Raw genomic sequence first — 20842 nt, 5'->3', positions numbered from 1 at the left:
GCACTTGTGTAGAATATAGCCTATCTGGTCTTCCCAGCTACAGCAAACTCAGCTGTATTCATCAAGCACAGTTCAGCAGGGTTTCACCACACTTTCACTGTACCTTTCTTGATACAGAAATATAAAACCAGCTTGTGCGTGTGTGTTCAATACAGTCCCCAGCTGGTATGTTCCCCCTTTACCTGACAGTCAGTTGGAAACTATTGTGGTTCTGGAGACAGCACAGATGGGAATATTTCACAGGATCTTTCCCTACTAATCATCTGCTCAGGTCCTTCCAATTGCCTCAGAACCCTACCCTCTTGTACCAGCTTAGGCAAATCCATTCTCTCATCGGTATTTACACCCTTCAAATATTTGTACACATGGTTATAATCCCATAAGAGACAAGATGGTCATGCTGCTCTCACAAAGGCTAATCTGAGTGAAGGAGCACAGCACTCTGGCTGCCACATTCTTACACACAGCAGCCTGGGGCTTGGAATGATTGGCTGAACAGCACTGTGTCACACAGATCTGGTCTGTGCTTTGAAGTAACACTAAAAAGCAGGCCACAAGTGCAAGGGGCCTCCAATTAACAGCAGCGAGCAGGGCTGAGCACAGGCATTCAAAACCTTGAAGGTAATGAACACACTTGCAGCCTGGGTTATTTCCTGCCCCAGCCATGTGCACTATCAATCCAGAGGAGAGTTCTTAATGTTATCTGGGCCTTGGTTTCCCTCCTACACAGTCAGGAGAGCCACCTTTCTCTCCTACTGCAGCTGACTGCAAAGACAGCTCCACCAGTGCTCCAGAACACAGCTCTCTGTAGATGCACCAAAGCCAAGCTGACCTTGTGGCTGCAAGCAACATCAGAGCTTCACACTCAGGCAGCTGGAGCAGGACTGGAATAGGTCCTCAGGTACCTCTAGATGTCAGCTACTCTGGCCAGCACTGATTGGCCCAACAGAATTCTCCTCTTCTCCACTCCAGTGATGCAAGGCTGACAGGGCTGAGATGTCTGATCTCTGCTCACTAAGCCACAATCCCCAGGAAGCATCACTTACCTCCGAGTCCAGCTACTGCAATTCCACATTGCAAGACAAGATACTTAAAACCTTTTTCCTTTCTTGTTCTTGTACTACACCTTACTTACTGACTGCTGCCAACCTCTCCTTCCAGCCTTTCACTCCAACCACCCACACACAGCTCTATGCAAGTACAGCTCTTCCCCCCTCTCTAGTCTACAGACAGCACTAGAAGAAACTGGGCACAAGAAGAGAGGTCTCTGAGGTATAAATGCAAGGCACTGCCTCTTGCAATGGCTCTGCTCAAGGTAAAGTATTGCTTAAGAACCAGAGCTTGACAATCTCTGCAGTGACAGGGAGGGGAAAGATCTCTTGCTCTGTGCTAACTTCCCTCTGCTATTTTCTCACTCCTCCTCCTGATCAACTTGACATCTGAGCACCATTTCACTCTTCTGAACACCCCTTTCCTTGCCATGGCCACACACAGCAGCTAACCCAAGCAACCATCCTGCCAGTATCTGGCTAAAGCTGCCCCCTGAGAGCAGTCAGGGCAGGCACTCCCCACTGCCCTGCCAACACACAGAGTACCTGAGAAGGCAAACTCCATTTCAATGGCTCATTCAGCTCTGCTAACTTCTGCAGACAATGCACATCAGTTCCCTGTACACACTCACAACAGCTAACAAGGAATTGGTCAAAAGAAAAAACGTGTATCCACAGGAAATCACACTGTTTTCTTTTTCACCTGAATTCTAAGAAAGTAGATATTTTGAAAGCATCAAACTAACACTGTTCTTCTTCCACCCCACAGAGGAGGGGATCAGCTTTCACAGCAGGTCCCAAAGCCAAAGGAGAGCACGCAAGGTACACCAGATTGCAGCTACTTTCATACTGCCTTGGCCCCAGCACTCAGCACTGTAAATTCTATGTACCTCCTACCAGTTCCCTTCTCTTGTATAGCCCCGTTAGAATACCCACCCCCAAGAAAAAAATTTTCATCAGGGCATGTAAACTTTATTAAACTACATATAGAACAGGTGTCCTTTTAAGGCATGACTCTTTTCCTCTCTAAAAGGCACATGCAGCAGGTTCCCTACTGTCAGGTGTAGACTCGAGTGATGAAAGAAAAATACATAAATGTTTATTAAACCTTTGTTGCCATTTACACCACCAACTTTCACACCCCAGTGCCAAGCTGTTAACGAATTCCCATGCTGTTCCAGAAGACATTTCACAGCTCCTGTCAGAAAAGGGAAGTTTCACGAGGGCAGCACTCGCTGGAAAAGTCTCTGCTCCCACCACCATCAACAAAAAATCACAACCAGCTGTTTGTGGAATAAATGTGTTCTGCCCAAACTGTGTGGGAATAAACAGCTCCTTCCAGGGAGGTGTGGGACCACCTTCATGTATACCTCCTGATCTATTTTTGTCCCCAACACTGTTTGTGCTAAGACTTATCAATTTACTAAGCAGCCAGGAATAAAAATGATCCATAACAAGCCAAGTGACCACAAGCCAGTACATGAGGCTCAGGCCAGGTGACTGCTGTGTGTGTGTGTTACAGCTCAAATATTCGGACACAGCATCATTCCTTGGGGAGCTCTGCAACTCCAGGCTGCAACCCAACAGCAGGGCCCCTCAGGGAGGCACACACCACCTACCAGTGCCATGTTTCCTTGCTGCCAGCCAGGCTCTGCTGTGCTGCTGTACAGCTGGGAAGCTCGAGGCAGAGCCCTGCACACGAGGCACACACCAACTCGAGCCTCGGCAGCTCTGCAGGGCTGCCATGGGGAACTGCAGCAAAGGCAGAGTGAAATCCTACAGCAATTCTCTCCTCTGCCACAGCTCTTCTTTCTCCTCTAACTAGCTCTTCAATCTGCCACAGCAGACCTGTTCTAAAAAGAACAGGCAATGGCAAGATGCTTCTCACAGAATGAAGTGAAATTGCCATTCCCCTCAGCATCACCGGCTGAAATAAAACACCTTCTCAACTCAAAAGGTGACAATTGTTACATGCTAAGTTACAGTTTAGACAGCTTTTACAATACCAAAGCTTTGACAAACTCGTTTACTTTGTCCCTGGAGGACAAGAGGACACCTACTCATGTCACTGTTTTGCAGAGCATGATGCTCAGAGCATTTTGAAAAATTCACCTGATGACCTTCAACCTCTCATGCAGATCCTGTAATTCAGTCGATTATAAAAAAAGAACTAAGTGACCGTTTATTAGTACATTTTACTAATGGAAATCAATTCCAAGCACTAGAACAGAAGCAGACTTGTCCTACAGCCATAATGAATAAAGTAAATGGCTTTATTTTTCCCACCTTTTTAATATCAGAAAGCTGTGTTCCCAAATAAATTGTTATAACAGTAATTCAGTAGCACGCTTCTGTCAACTCTAGTTAACGACTTAGGGCCCTATATTCTATAAATTTTCACATTAAACAAAACTATCTCAGAAATCTATTGGCTGTCCCTGCCTGTACCCCATCCCTCAGCTTACAGACAGCTAGCACAGAGGCAAGATACTGCAGAACATGCTGCATACTTCAGCTTCATATCTCAACATCAGCATGGCCTGCAGTATTTGTTGAAACTACCTAAAATTTATTGATGGACTGGCCCTTCAGTGTGAAGGTAAATAAGCTGACCAAGAGATTTGTTAGCTGATGGATGTTTAAGGTATTTTCTGTTATTCTCAATATTATACCACGAGATGTTAGAGGAATGTAATAGGTGCCTTAAAGATGAAAATACTTTAGTCTTTTCTTTTAGACTAATTGCAATAATTAGAGATTCAGCTTCTATTTTCTAGTGGAGTTACTGGAGCAGCACATCAAACGACAGATGAGTATCTGAACCTGCTCAGTGTTAAAGCTCAAAAACGCAGTGGCCATTTCCTCCCTGCACAGTGACTAATTTCCTTCATGAGTCAATCTGTCTCCTTCCCTCTATTCTCACAAGAGAGCAGTGCCACAAAAGCGAGGTTCCCCCAAGTGAGATGCTCAGCCTGCGTGGGTCACTGCACTGGATGACATGCCCCCTTGGAGCAGGTTTTCTGCAAAGCCTGTTCCCCTTTGGAAGTGCCAAGAATGAAATCTTGGCCACCTAATGCAGCATGTTCCACATGTTAGCTCACAACACGATGAGCAACTGTGTTAACTGAGATGGATAGTGCTGTCAAACAGAAAGCTGGCTCACCAGGATGGAAACAGTGGGATATGCTGACCTTCTACACTCAGGAAAAAAGAGTCCCTAAGATGACACAAAGCATTTCGTATTAAAAACCAAAACAACTCCTTTCTTGCGGGGCTTTTACTACTATATTGTGTAAATAAACACATGTACATAAACTCTGCCTATATGAAGAATCTGATCCTCTCTCACAAAGCAGAGTCTGACAGAGGAAATGAATCATTATCACCCTGCTTGGACAGAAGGTTGCACAAGGAGCCCATGAGATTAACCACTGCCTGGAATTCCTGGATTCAACACCACCATTGCTCCTTCTGTTCCCACGTTCAAATGCCTAACTACACAAAGCAACTCAAATCAACAGACAAAATTCAAATCCCCAGGCAAATTGCTTTTAAACTACTCTAAATGTGCACAGGTTTTATTGGCAATATGGAGAGAAAACAAACTTACAGGCTTCTCATCCAAAAGAATAAGCACTGAAACAACTTGTTTTATTATTAAAAATCCTCTTGAAATTTGAAGTTAATTCTGGAAAGATTTTTCCCAACCCACCACCTCCTGCCCATCTCCCTCAACATTACGATTTTAGGTTAGGGTTTTTTTAGGCTTATATTTTGGGCAGAGAGAGGAAAGCTTTGTTTATTTTAAGATTTTGCTGCTAACAGAGAATAATCTCTGAGTGGAAGGGACCATAATGATTTACAAAGGGTTTTGCAGCAATATAGTAGGTAAGTGAAAACAGAAATCAGCCTGCACATTTAGTCCTACAACTATTTGCCATAAAGACAGCAGGCATATATATGAAACCATTATCTACAATGCATAATTTAAAAATGAAAGACTAGAATATGCTGTTCAAAACTGCCCTGATACAAAGAGGAATACTGGATACCATCTGGCTGTACACCTAAAGGTTGTATCTTCTGTGCTGACTTCCTCGAAGCAGCAACCTACCTCGTGGTGCAGAACAAGTGTGCCATGAATATCCTGACTGATCATTATCAACAGATTTCACACTTCAGCAAGATCTAGCTAATGCTTTCTAGACAGGCTTAAAAAGGTAGGGCTTGTTATTCACCTAGTTTAGGATTAAGCAATTAACTCAACTGATATAAAAACTTCCAAGATTTGCTACCAATTTTCTTACTTTTTCCTTACATCAAACAACCCCGGGTGCTGTCTTCTGCAGTGCAGAGAAGTGGGAAAAAACTATTGAATACCTTGTGCCTGAGCTGCAGAACTGTGGGAATACCCCAGAGCCAGGAGCGCTGTCTCCACCAGCTGGCTAAAGAGCACATCTTTGCGAACCAGAACGAACTCAGCATGCTCTTCTCGATTATCGTATTCAAGAGAGGCGTCTGACTGCTCCACCACACAAAAGACTGGAATCATCAAACCTACATGGAAAAAAAACACCAAAAAAAAAAACCAACAAAGCATCAATAAGAGGAACATGAACTGTGTCATACATGTCTAATCAGACTTGTAAATTAACACACCTCCTAGAAGACTCAGCGTAAGTGGAAATCTGCCTTTCTTCCTTGTGGGATAACTTTTGTTTTCCTTCCAAGGAAAATACTAAAGTCTCATCACTTGACTCATTTAAAAACCACACTAAAAGCTCTAGAGAATACAGTTCAGGAACAGAATCATAGCCAGCACAAAGATGAACAAGACTTCCTAATAAGACTTTTTCAACATTGCAGAAGTCTTCTACAGTTCCACGAATGTCCCTATTTCTTTCAAGGCATTTCTCCACATTCAGCCATATGAAAGCCTGACCCACAAATGCCATTTCTGCTTCTCTCTACACAGTGAACATATGGAGAAATCAGCAGAAGTCCCCTTGGGGGACCCTGGGATACTTGTGCATTTTCAGACCATGGTCAGTCTTCTCACTGTACAAGGAAAATACTTTTGAATTTATTTTGTTGATAATTATTATCTTGTGTTGGCAGCTGATGGTCACTCAGACCCAGAGAGACCCATGGCTGCCTTTCCACTGCATCCATGAGGAGTGTGAGAACAACTCTTTTGGAAAAAGAATCAAGGATGAGGAGGAACCACGAAAGTGAAAAACTCAGGGGGTGGTCTGGATTCAATTTTCTTGTGTTTTATTGCAAATCTACTTTTGTGGTTACAGGATCAAGTTATCTATGGCATTAGATAAATTGTGAGGCATGAACTTTAAGGGATTCAATAGTACAAGCAGTAGAAAACATGCCAATCTGCAGGAAACAGCCCTACAGTGCTTTCCCAGAAGGAAGAGGGAACAGACTGAAAACCTACAGAACTGCACAGCCATTTCCATCACCTGCCACAGGCCAGCCTACCTCCAGTCACTGACATTTTTTAACTGGTTACATATCACTTGTTAGTCCCTAGGGTAAACTAGAAAATATTGGTGCAGAGAACAATCTCAGCCCAAAGCAGTTTTCCAAATGTGCCATCTAAGGCTCATAACATCACCAGCAAGTTCACCTCAAAATCCTCCTCTTCAGAATGAAATATAATCATTTTCCAGCAGACAATAACTACAAATATATCTGAGTGCATTTATGAATTTTGGACACAAATCACTCTTTTCCTGGACCAGAAACTACTTTGAGAGAAGAAAGAAGAAAAAGCCACATTTCAGTTCTCCTTCACAAACTCTATCAAATCTTTTTGAGCTACTGTCAGTAGCTCCAAAACCTAATATCTACAAACCAGACTCCTGTTAAGAGGAGTCACCCTGCCCTGGAATAAATACAGTCATATCAGTATCTGCTAAGGAACTTAAATACTCCTCTCCTTGTGTTGAATATTGAGAAACTAAATCTACTTTAAAATATGTTTTAGATACGCAATTCTCAGTTAGTGACTTATCTAGCACAGAGTGGTTCTCAATTTGACATCCTAGCTACAGAAGCTACACTCCACAATATCCACTTGAAGTGTTTCAGTTCTTTGTTTTAAAACACATCTCAAAGTAACATGAAAGAAGGTTACAGCATCACATTGATACGGCTCCCTCTTCACTGCTTGATTCTGGGTTAAACTATGCATTTTGCAAGTTCAAGCAGCCAAATTCTAACACATAGTGCCAAAAAAAAAAAAAAAAAAATCTCAGTGAAAAAAAAAATCTCTAGGTGCTTTCCTGAAGAGACAGCACATGGGTGATCATGTTCTTTTGAAATAAGTGACAAAATTTCTTTTCCCATCAAAGGTTAAAATTTGAATTCTATTTGTCCATACACCGCTTAACTAGTTAAAACAAAAATAAGTCTCTTCAAGTGACAAAACTTCCAGTCCTGTCGAACATACAGGCTGTCACAGCACTCTTGATGGGGCTATTAATGTCTTAGCAAAAGATTAAGATAATTGGCCAAATGCTGAGACTGTAATATCAGTTGTGTAAATTACATTTTGGCAAGACAGAAAAGGTGGTGAAGCAAACTGATGAGAGGGATGTCACACTATGTTTTATGCTCCTGCTGGATGCTTTTCTTGTCATACACCAGTCTCTCCTTTTCACACAGGAGTAGCACCTATTCTCTCCACTCCTTTATTATCTGAGTACAAACAGAATCTCAAAGGCTAGAACGGATGCCATACCTTATATCACTTTATGGATAGCACAAAGAACCCCACACAACTTCTGCCCATGATGACTTTCTTGCCCTTTCCTGCTGCCCATGCTTGCAGGAATCCTGCTAAAGAAAAAGCTTCTGGAAAAACATCTCTGAACTCAGTGACCCCGAGTAACTGATGATAAGCTGCTATTAGTACCTTAAAAACAGAGAGCAAAGGGCAGGTTACCACATCTGTCTGATGTGATCTGATACTGACCTGTTCTCAGGCCTCTCACTACAGCACCTGGAATCTTAATACTGATTTTAAAAATAAAATAAAAACAACAGTAATCAAACTTATTTCCAAGCCAATCTCACGCTGAGGAAGTTTCAACTGCTTTGCTCTCTATTTTGCATGAGAGAGTTAAACTGTTGCATCTCCAAAGAACTTACTACCTCAAACTTCTCTGTTTCTTAATGTTAGCTGAAAATAAATATACTTTCAGTACATTGGAATCAAAAGGAAAAACTTCTGCAGATGCCAACATGCTCTTTACATGCAGATATATACCATGGCTTGCTCCTACATGCAGATTTTCCACCTCCAGCTCGCTACAGGGCCCTTAGAGAGAGCAATACAAGTTAGTCACTACTCACTGTCATTCCAGTTGAAGAACTCGGAGCAGCACTCAGAGAGCTGGAGACCAAGCATCCATAATAGTCTCACATGCGGTGCTACTGCAGTGCAAGCCAGCCTTACTCATAAATCCTGGAACTCCTCAGCTCTTTCCCTAAGGAGGGATCAGCCAGAATCCCTGTCACACTCAGCGAGCGGGCTGGGGGCCCCCGGCACCGAACCGGCGTGCGCCCGCTCTCCCAGCTGCAGAGAGAGGCTGTAGGCAGCGAGGCTGCACAGCCCATGCTACATCACCCACGGCTCTGCTTTTCACACAGCGAGAAAACAAGTTTTCCGAGGGCTAAAAAGGAAAGAGTTTGTTTCCTTAAAGGACAAACACACCGGCAGGATGCACACAAAACATTAACAGCAATCGCAGATCACACTGCAGGCTTTTACTCCTTGATTTTGATGAACGTAACTGACTCACCAACAGCTCTCTCGTGCTTCACACAGAGCTCTGACCCCATAGAGATGGCATCTGCATAAAATGTCAGGGGAGCATAAACCAAGATCTACAGAAAGGCTTTTATAAGGACATCCATACACAGCAAGAATTCCATCTAACCAACGAAAGAGAGCAGTGAAAAACTGTTCCCACCGTTACCCAGAAGAAGAGAATGGCTAGCAGCAACCAGTACCTCTGCAGAACACAGACATTTAAAGCAAATCAGAGATGAGATTTAAGCTCTGCTGTTGCTTTCATGAAAAAGCTGCAATGTACAGAGAGTCTCTGTAAACACAGTTGCACTTTTTGCCAAGATTCTTTTAAAGGCCAGAGAAATTAAGAAGAAATTAAATATATATTAAAGAGACCAAATGCACATTTCCTCCTCCTTGCCCATTCTAATCTATAGCTTTATTTCACTGGGGAGTAATCAATTCTTGAAAAATTAAGGAGAGAGAAATAGATATTTCATTAGAGAAGTGGAAATCTGAGATAGTCTGCTGCATACAGCATTCATTTTTACAAAAAAGTACTTGGAGCCAGTTAAAAGTATTAGCAACCTGCAATCACATAGCTCCCTGGAAAACATTTTCAGCTGTAAGACTTCCAAGTAAAAGCTGCAGATTTCTAATGACAAACTAGAAGGAAGAGAAGAAAGCAGGTATTAAAAAGTCCTGCACTGTTTCTTTTGTTTATTTAAAATAATACTTGATCCAGCACAAGCTTTTTTAAGTAATAGATGTGATACTACTGGCACTTAACTACTGTGCATGGTCTGCTTGCACAGAAGCATCACAGGCAGAGCAGAAAGCTGAGAGCTCTTAGAGCCACCCACCTCTCCAGCCATTAAATAGGGAGCAGTGCTTGTGCATCCTAATAAGTACAAAATGAAGATCAACTAGAAAGGAAAAGCACCAATAAAATTCATGTCTTTTTAGATTAAAATCTCTTTCCATCAGGACAAGTTTTGAGTCCCATCTAGGTGTTATTTAATTTTATCTAATTTGAACAATTTTCAAACATCAAGTTGATTAATTTCAACAGCATGGTGTTATGGTGTTGCTGTACAGGAGTTGTCTAGCAGGGTATTAATAAAAAAGCCAGTTCTTTGCCCTGAGTAACATGAGGTTTTAAGACTTCCCAGGTTTCTAGTGGGAATACTTCACAGCACAAGCATGTTTTCTTCTGGGAGTGAAACCCACCAAAATTATTAAAAACTGAGATCAAATGGTGGTGTCAAACCCAAAGGAAATCATTCTCCAGTGGAGAGATTTTTATCAAGTGAAGAAAGTGGAAAATAAAGTTTTTGCTGTTGCTGGTATGCTTTGGGTTTTCAGGTTTTGCTTGTTGGCTATTTTTTGTTTGTTTGTTTTAAACAGAACCGACACACATGCAGAGTAATCTCCCTCGAAGACAAAGCAAATTTCTATGGTTTGGAGTTCAGAAACCAGGACATCTACTTGAAAATTCAGAAACTACCGAAAATTCTTCATTACTTTCTGTAGAAAACTTTTTGCCTAGCAGAGACTGCAGCGTGGGCCATTCTCTAAGCTGGCCTTTTCATTGCAGAGAAAAAAAAAATCTAGGTAATAGCAAGAGGAGAATCCACAAATGCTTATTTCCAAACACACCTTAAAACCATTGATGTACAAGAAACTTTGGTTGGACTTCTAAGATGAGACCCTTATTCTACAACAGAAACTAAGAAGCCCAATTAGCAGAGCATGGACTGTCTTGAGAAAATTACCTAGATGAAGATTCCCTATAGTTAACAATAAAGCATGCTTCCACAACTGGCAGTAACCACAGGAAGCAATCAAACTACAAACATTTCCTAAACCTACTCTGCTTCTGTTTTTTTTTAGAGAGACCTCTATCCAGCAAAGGCAGTCATGGGGAAAGCAGTCCATTTATTTATTTCTCTCTGCACTGCAGTAGAGCTGACCTTAGATATACAGATTTGGTATTTTAACTGTCTTTCTTCTCAACAAATTTGAAAAAGAACCTAAATTGAGAAAAATGCTTTAAAAGGCAGAAATCGGCACGGCACAGGAGAGGTTTGCCAGTTCTCCTTTTCACATCCTGCAGCTCTGATTGAAAAGGCAGAAGCCAATTCAGTTTGACAGCTTTCATTACCAGAAATACCTGAATTTCAGCAGCAAAGATGCCACCCTGCATCCTGAAGTGTAACACAAATCCATCATGTCCTTTTTGAAAAACATAACCCCACTACTAAGTTCATTAAAAAAAAAAAAAAGGAAAAATGGAAGCTTTAAAGCCTCAGTGTGTCACTTCTTCAAAACAGTGTAAACTGCAAATCCTGAAGTGATCAGAAATTAAAACCTAGTTATTATGTTAATATATCAGGAGGATTCTACTAAAGACTTGACTAGCCAAACAAACATAAAATCACAGAATCACTTCAGTTGGAAAAGACCCTTAAGATCACATGTAACAATAGAAGACAAATTCATAATTAGAAAAATTAACTGCACTCCAAAATGTGGGATATTTTGTCTAGTTGGCTGGGCTTTTTTCAAGAGGAAAGACACCAAACAGTATTTGGAAAAAAAGACGTTGGTCTTTTTTTTTTTTAATCTCAACACCACTTCTGTTTCAATCACAGCATAGCTGCAGCTGATGGTGATGTGAGATCTTCTCCAGAAAATCCTGTAGAGTCCAGCTGAGGGCTGTAGGTGCAGGAGATACAAGGACAGGCTAAACAAGCACAATCACACCATTTCCACAGGGCCACACATCCACGACTGTTCATGCTCAAGAAGGATCCGGCTTGAAGCAGACCCCAGGTTCAGCCCATGGCAGTGCAATTCCATGATAAGGTGGAAGAGACAGAGCCCCCTCATTTCAGCAAGCATTAGGCATTTCCATTAAGGCTCACTTTCAAGTTATACCATAAATTATGAATACAATTAAATCGGACAGAATAGAAGTTGTTGGCACTTAACCTATTTACGATAAATGCTTGGTTTGGGTAAATGGACTGTGTTTCAGCCTTTTACTTATCAAGCACCAGCTTCCAACAGTCTTATTCTGAAGCTGAGAATTCTTTCACTGTAAATCTTTTTTAATAGGGACCAAAGGAATGACTTTGCAGTTGTTTGTCACTAACCACTCGGAAGCACGTGAAGAAAGCTGTGTGCACACCCTGACAGGCGGCCAGCGGGAAATCGCTGTGTCAAATACAGGAGACTGTACCAAAACCTCTGCCACTCTACAATCCTGTGTGGCATCAAGCACCTCATTACAGCAAAAGGTTTTGTTTAAAACCAAGGACCCTACTTTTTGCTAATCCTCTGCTCTCCAGTGTGTTCTAGACAAAATGCAAGATATCTGATTTTGCATATAAGCAGTAATGTGATGCTGTTAAACTCCTACTCTTCATGGCTTTATAAGCCCGCTGCAAATAATTTGTTCCAGGATGCAATTTAGTCAAGAAGAGCTCAGTCCACAGATGACTTTAATACAGCGTTTGCCAAAGAAACAAGATCATGTTAAATAACATTACATTGTAGAATTTTTCTTCTTAGGAGGGCCAGAGGAAGTAAAACTAAGGACAATATCTTTCTACTCCTCCTCGGCTATTTTTTCTGGCTTTACATATTCAATAAATCTGTAGGCAGGAAATGCATTTCTACATTTTATATTTTAGCCAATGGCAAATGCAAACCACAAGGTATCATTTACATCTTTTTCAGCTTCCAGTCCTTTCTGTGGCTTCAGTCTCCCAGCCATCACAGCTATACCAGATCTCAGGAAATCTTATTTATAAGTCACTGCTGTCTCTGCAGATGTCCTCTGCTTCTGACAGCTTAACTACCCAAAGAATCCTTCTCCTAGATGAAATAATAGCCTTACTATTTAACACAAAATATTTCAGGCCACTATCCCACCACAGAAACATATTATGAAACTCTTAACTTGATTCGATAATGCTTGAATTTCTAAAAACTGGTAAAAAAGAGAAGCCACATTTAGAGCATGTGCTGTGACAAACAAGAAATGAGAAATAGGAAAACACCAAGCATTTACCTCTGGCACAGCCTCTCCTGCGGCGTGTCTGGGACAGAAGCGTTGCTCACAGGAGATGAGACCTTTTCTTAGTCAAAGCAAATCGGCTGTTTCTGGTAACAAATCCCCTTTGCTAAACCAGCTGCACTAACTCAACCCAAAGTTTGAATCTGTCACACCTGTTGAGCTCACAGAGTGGGAACAGGAGCAGCCCCACGGGGGCTTTGTGCCACCCTGTTAGCCCAGGGACAGTCACGCACAGGGCAGCCAGGAGGCAAGAGCAATTAAACAGGAGAATAAAGCACTCCCACCTCTCCAATTAAACAAGCAAAACTGAGAGCAACGATAACCCAGAGCACAAAATACTGCTTTGAGAGAGCCCGAGTGAGAAGGTAGCACAAACAGCTGTCTAGGTGCCTCCAGCAGAAAGCTCAGCCCCCCTGTGCAGCAGCACCTCTGGCATGCAGGAATCCTGGGGGTACCAGCACCATGCTGCCCACCAGAATTACACACAAGTCTTCCAATCCATGGAACAGAATCATGGAATCAGGCTGGAAAAGAACACTTAAAAAAATAAGTCCAACTATTCCCATTGAAAGGAAAAAGGTGAAGACATTATAGTTACATTTTTCCTAAATAAAAAAGCCCAGTTGTTTCAACTTGTTTCCCAGTTACAAAAGAAGAAAAAATACTCCACAGCTATACTTCATAATATTAATTAAATGAAAAATATAGTCCTTTCACTCAAAATCAGTGGAATGAACACTTCTAAAATCAGATGAATTTTTGTTAAAAAATCATCTTAAGCCATTAATTTCCTGTTAGTTTTAGGTTTTGGTTTCTTTAACTTAAAAACAAGTATAGGGTTTGTGAGGGGTCTTTAGTCTGGGGAACTCCTTTCTGTTTCTTTTTTCTCAAAAATATAACAGAACTTGCCTAAGGGGTTAACACTCTCTGTGCCAAGTTCCACCCAAAATTATTTTTAATGACCAACATTTTTAAACCCTGAAAACTGGAACCACTAATAAGCCCTTAAATTCAGTGGTGCTAGCAGATGCCACCATATTATGTAATTTTTGAAGCAAAAAAACATCTTCTAGCAAAAGCATTTTAATGAAGGTTCTATTAACTAGTCTCCTGGTACTGGGATAAGTCCCCTGGAATGCAACAGAAAAACCTTCATAGCTGGTTTGAGGTTTTATTTCTGGAGAAGTGCTGAAGACCACACTTGGGCCTATTTTGGGGTCTCCACTGGGACCCACCAGCAAGTTCTTTTCTCCACCATGTCCATTCCTCTGTGAACCACTCCCTGGCAAAAAAAAAATAAGAAATCTTATCACCTCTTCTCCGTGTTACAAGCTAAATGTCTGCCAATCTATATCTCTGCCTTCAGAACCACTTGCAGGCTCCAACAGTGAGACAAACTGAATTATCTGCAACCACTGCCTCTTTCTTCATATCCTATAGATCCTGGCAGCACTAGAAAACCTAAGTGACAGTGCCAACAGATATGGCAGAGGTGGCTATGAGCAAAAGTTACAAGTACACACGCAAGAGGACACATTAAACTCTCTCTCTGAATAAATGTTGTCAAACTCGGTGGTAACTGATGAAGCTCCTCATCCTGCTTCACTTTCAGCAAGGGTAAGGCTATTGCTGCAGCAATATCATTACTAGATGGGATTTTTCTGGTAGAAGGAGACCACAGAAATCTTCATCAAATCTTCAGCGGGAAACTAAGTGGAGGAGAGAATCGCAAATAAGAAAATGTAGAAGCCATTCTGTCCTCCAAAAGGCAGCCAGCTTCCCCTTCTGCCTCCCTTTTCACCAGTCAATAGAGAGTCTTCAGACAGTCTGCACCTACAGCCCACTATGGGTCAGCAACTGCCCTCTGGGGCTTGGCCTTTACTTCCAACTCCAATCTTTCACACCCTTGTGGACAGAGGACAACTTCTGAGTGGCCTTCTCTTGTATTGTCTTACTGCAGAATTGTGGGGGAACCACCCTACAAATGTAAGATCACACATTTAACAGCTATCAGTTTGAATATTAGTCCTTTAGGAATATTTACATAAATCTGCCAGCAGGTCACATTAATCTAATGGGTTCAATAACTACCAGATCTTGATCAAACAAGTCATGAGGTCAAGGAACAAAAGTTAAATACATTCTCTTTCTCAGGTATGCACAGGGTAGGTCTTTTCTACCTTGCCCCAAAATGTTCCTAACTTCATCCAGTTAGGAACATTTTGGGGCAAGGTAGAAAAGACCTACCTATAGGCTGACCTGTGTGTGGATTCACCTGCCATGAGTCAGCAATGCTTTCAGGGCTCAGCAAGCTGAATTGCTACATTAATATGCACACAGAACTACACCAAAGAATTAGATACTTCTGCTAGTGCAAATGCATGCGCTCACTGAGAGGTGTTAGCCAAAGAAAGCAGATTACATCTGTGCTCCAAAGGCCGAACTGGCTCCCACTTCACTTTTGGATGCCATTCCAAATGTTGATTTATAAAGCTGTATGATACAGTACTGGAGCCAAGGCTACTGTAACAAGGCTCTCTCTTCCCATGTAGGGTACAGCAGAAAGGACACTTCTGCTTACAGCTCTAGGAGTCAGAGAAAATGGAGAGCCGGGATCCCTCAACCTCAGGCCTCCAACTATAGTTTGGTCCCTTTGCAAGAGGCACACAGATGCATGGCCCCTTGGCACAGAGCCCTTCTGCCTTTTGGGTTTTAATCTGGTAGCTGAAGGGCCATAGGAGAGTCTGTCCCAGGGAGCAATGGCTTAAGAGACCAAGTACTCTTCTTTGCATTCACGTCCACACATTTGAGGAAGGCACAAAACACCAAAACATTCCCCTTACATGAAGTAGCACAGCTCTTCATTTTGAAAGAGAAGGAAATAGTTTTTACTACTTTCTACCTGTCCATGGCATTCTCAAAGCTCATGTAGCTGGCAGGTCAATATGACACAGTGATCATACTAATGTCATCATAATACATTCATTATTATGCCAGACCCAGACACTCAGAAAATGCCTAACTTGAGCATTACTGTCAAGCAATACACCTCCTTACTGCATACTTGCTCACAGGAGCTCATATGAAGTCTACTATCCAGATTTCTAGCTTCAGAAACAAACTACTTAAAAAAAAAAAAAAAAAGGAAAATTTAAAAAAAACCCTCACACTTCTGTTACTGTGCATTTTCTCTAAGTCTAAAAATTGGTAGCGTGTATGACAGGTCCACCTCATTTTTCTTAATGATGTTTTTATTATTCTTTCACTCAATTAAAACAGAAATGGATATTGCATCTTCTGACTGTATAATTGTTATTGTAATCTGTTTTCGATCACTGCTTGGGAAATGGGTCCAAAACAACATAAACTATCCACAGCCTCAGAATACAAGTCATTTTCTTTTACTACGATACTTAAAGAGACATCTATCATGTTGCTTCACTAACATGTTTGTATTATGGCAAAGAAGTTATTTCTAAGTTGGGAAAAGACATTATGAAAATCACCTTTTACTCCAAAGTATTGTATAACTCATAATTTATAACTACATTTCTTAATAACCATTCAAAATAATAAGGCTGGAAATTGTGCACATCTAATTTTAATATATAAATAATGGAAATGCACATAAACCAAAATATGCTCAAAATATGAATTTATATTACTCTCCAAAAAATAGGCTGGTTATAGTTTTGAAAATAACATGCTTCATTTCCAATATACGCCTGTCAGTTAAATTTATGGCAAAACATTCTCCGTGAGTTTAGATTACCAAGATGGTAAATACTTCTTTGTGAGTTTCCTCACTTATCTGAAGCTTCCGTCCAAATGCTGACACAAGTCAGCAACTTCTCAAGAGTGAAGTGCTGGCGATACCCAAGTAAAGACAGACTAATCCAGTCCCTTCTCAACGTTACAAACAGAATGGAACAGCTGAGAGAGACACAAAGTAACCTTGTGGCTGTACGCAGCCATACAAATCATGCTTTTGATATAAGAAACTCCCCTCCTGACATTTCATGCAAGGTTTAGTACCTTTGAAAAGATCTGCTGTCAACAGTGTGTCTTTTCATCTCAGTGTTTGTCTTTGGGAACAAACGAGGGAGCATGTTTAAATGGAAGACATTTTTACTGCATTCTGAAAATGCAGAGGGTATATGGTTATCTCAAGAGATGCTGCAGCTTCATATGAAACAGTGTCTGACAGGTATTAAGATTTTTCTGACCTTTACCTTGCTGACATTGCTACTAACAAGGTACAGTTGTGCTTAAATTGTTTAATATTGCATGTCCATGTGATACAAGGACATCAGTTAGAGCACAATGACTAAACATTTCTAGCCAGGTAATTAGTTAGATAATTTTCTATTTAGAAAACAAGTAATATGCTTAGACTCTTATCTAGAGCTACCTGTCCTTTTTCTTCAAATTCTTTCTGTTCCCTTCATACAGCTTCTACAAATAATGACAATCTTCTTTTTCCAAACATCACTGCGTGGAACACTAATAATCATTCAGCATTTGATAAGAAATTGAAAATATATCTTGAGTTAAGACACAGTATTCCTGCCCTAGCATTCAGTTTACCAGAACATCAATGCAGGGCTTGCACTTCATTTTTTAAACAATCTGTAAATTATTTGTGTTGTTTTATTCTAAGCAGAAGTGCCTTCTGGAAGGAGATTTTACATAAGTCCTCAGATACTAGCAACATCAACATTCACACCTTTAAAAATCAGAATAAGAATTACCCTTAAAAAATCCAAAGCAAAACACAGCACTAACCAACCAATAAAACAAACAAACAAAACCTTCCCAATATCATTTGTAAGAGATTTTAATGTCAGCAGCCCTAAACTGCTAATGCCAAAATCTTGGATATTTGTTAATCTTCAGGGGACACTCACAGAGCTAGCAAATATATTTAAAAATTAAAAAAAAAACAGACTAAAAATACTGTTTCGTGGTTTTTCTAAAGTTCCCTGAAATAGAAGAAATAACACTGGAAATATAAAATATTTTTTCCTTTACCAATATTCAGATCAATGCAAATGAAGACTAGGACAAAATATACTCTACAGATGCAATACATACTTTCATACAAAGCACAGGGACTCTGGATTAAAAAAAAAAAAATCCCTAACTATAGAATAGTGACAATATGGACAACATGCCTTGCTGGCTGAGAACATATCACACATTAAAGCAGTCAACACTTGGGAATGGCCATGAGAACTTCAACTAGGTGGGCTAACAACTGCTCCCAAATGAAATGGCAAAGAGGATTTTCTGTCTTTCATAGCACTAATCAATGTAAACTCATTTGTCTGCAGCCCTGCAGCAGAGACGCTGCTGATGAGCATTCTGCAACAAGTACAAAGCTTCTTGGAGGGCAATTTTTTTTAGTATGGCTAGAGGCTAGAAAACATTTCTCAAAAGCCATCAAATACTCAGCTGCCTTTTGTCTGCTGTGACTATTTCTTACATCTGCATTAGTGACACATGCCACCGTGGGGACCGATGCAGCTGACCCCGGACATTTGGTACAGTAGGAACCAATTACCACAAGGAGATTTTTTCAGAGCTAGAAAGGGCTTTGGCTCCTTGTTCAACACAGCAGGCTGGTTTCAAAGCCACTGCAAGCTTCAAAAGGAGAGCACGTTCCTTTGGTAGTTACAGAGTATGAATCAGGCACAGGTTATCTCCAACAAACCCCCATCCTCTCAATTCAAAGGGACTTGGTAATACTTTATACCTTGAAAAACTGAGCCTTTAATCTGAAAAACACAGCAGTAGTTACTAATTTAACTAAATTATGAGGGGCAGTAATTAAAGGCCTAACGTAGCTATGCCTTGCAATTTGGGATTCAAAAGAAAATCTTCCAGAGTTTTACAGATTTTTAGCTATTTTGAAAAGTTTAAAAATAAGATTTAAAAGCAGGTTGAGGACTGCTCGATGAAAATAAGAATTTTCCTAAACAGGTCACACAGATGTTTGGTGAATAAAAATACATGACTGCAATAAAACTCTTCATTTTACAGCACCATAGCTGTCATATTGTATTACCATGTTCTGTGTCAACGTGAGTCACAAAAATCTTACTGGTTCAAGTATTTTACTTAAGCTCCAGACCACCGTTGTGGCCCTTTTCCTCCCCATTCCACTCAGACAGCTCTAAAGAAAACATCAATAATAGAAAGTAACTGCAAAAATAAATATTCAGGCTAGCCTCTCCATGAAGAATACTAAACTCAAATACTTTTAAAGGAATCCTAAAGTAAGTGATACCATCTGAAAGTCTGTGCTACAAACTAGAAAGTTTCAATATGACATAGCTGTCTATTGAAATGACAACTTGATTACAGTTACATTATGCCAGGTTTTTTTCTATTTTTAGATCAAGAAAAAATATTCAGCATCAGAAGAGCATTTAAATAGAATATAAGGATTCCACAAAACCAGGTATTTGGGAAAGAAATCTTCAAACTTTACTTCTAAGTGTTTATTCATAACACTAAATGGTTAATACTGTTGGCCTTCTTTTGATGTCTGAACTCTTAATCTAAGTTCTGAGTGGATGTTAAGTCACTATTTAATTTCTTGAAAATATGTTACCTCATTGGCATCTGTATAGTTTTTAATATGACTTTGCCATCTTCTTTAGGCACAAAAAACAGTTCTGGGGAGTCAATGAAACCTCCTGTTAAGATGAGTTTGTCAAAGAACTGCCCTATAAATAATTGACAGTAAATATACTATGTTCTATCCCAGTAAGATCAAGAAAAAACAAGACCCGATTTAAAAAGGGAGGAGTAAACAGAGAATTAATATGGATTATTTCAATTATGTTGGTTGCTTTTTCTTTCCTTTGGTTGATGATAAGAATTACGGCATGCAGTTAACTAACGTGGTCATGGGTGTGGAAAAGCAGGGAGATGACATGAAATACTTAGAACTGTTGCAGGGGAAAGAAAAAAATCTTACTACCACTAATCTTAAATCTTGAATTCAAATTATTGGTGTCTTTCTGCAGATGCAACTTAAGGGTTCCAAAATTACCCTAAACATCAAATTATGTCTAGGTCATTGAATGGGTGGACACCCTATATTCTGTTTAATGCGTATGTTCAATTGCACACGCACTTCAACCAACTGTGTCTTTATTTTAATAACAGACCAAGTACTGAAAACACATAAAGAAAGACTATTTTTGTACCTCAGCAAAAATACAGCTGATACACTGCATGACCCTTCAGGAATGACTGCTCTGTTTGTTCTATTTACATGATATAGCCTGACTGAAAAAGGGAGAGAAGGGTAAAGATCAGCAAAAACACCAGAAACTCATTTTTAACAATCAGTTCCAAAAAAAAAAAGAAAAAAAAATCACTTTCTTGCTTTTCTTACTGTTCCTGTTAGAGGTTTCTTCTTCATTATATATCAGAAACATGTAAAATGCTAGATTTTACATTTTCCCAAGTCCCTACTGAATCATATAAAATTAAAAGCAACATTTTCCAACCATGCAGCCACAGATAGAACATAAAATATAAACATAAAACATAAAAACGCATCTATGCTGGTTCCTGAAACTAACAAGGATTTGCGGCTTTCACGCTTCTGTATTTCCATGCGCTAAATTCTTTCCAAGAGCTACATATTTCTTTCAGGCAGCAGGAAGGTATTCTTCATCTAGGATATGGGCAGGAATCTAAAACTTAACCTTTCACTTTGCTCAATTCCTAAGGATAAGTGAAACACACTTCCTTACTGCGTTCAGGACGCCATGTTAACTAACCATTGAGAAGAGAGGAGCAAATTTGATCAGGCTGTATTCTTCCGTCTGCACACAAGTGAGCTGTTGCTCCAGTCAAGTGCCTTAAATCCTTGGAAAGATA

General features: G+C 40.3%; 1 protein-coding gene across 1 annotated transcript in view; it reads right to left on the bottom strand.

Annotated features, from left to right (window-relative positions):
- Positions 1-20842, bottom strand: part of SATB2 (SATB homeobox 2) — a 127714-nt gene that overhangs the window by 101863 nt on the left and 5009 nt on the right. The window contains exon 3 of the mRNA XM_030241871.2: positions 5430-5606. Within this exon, the coding sequence (XP_030097731.1) occupies positions 5430-5606 (177 nt within the window). The remainder of the gene's footprint in view (positions 1-5429; positions 5607-20842) is intronic.

The sequence above is a fragment of the Serinus canaria genome, chromosome 7 (genome assembly GCF_022539315.1).
Source record: "Serinus canaria isolate serCan28SL12 chromosome 7, serCan2020, whole genome shotgun sequence".
Lineage (NCBI taxonomy): Eukaryota > Metazoa > Chordata > Aves > Passeriformes > Fringillidae > Serinus > Serinus canaria.
Note: the sequence above shows the minus strand (reverse complement) of the source record. Positions and strands in the feature narration are given on the sequence as shown.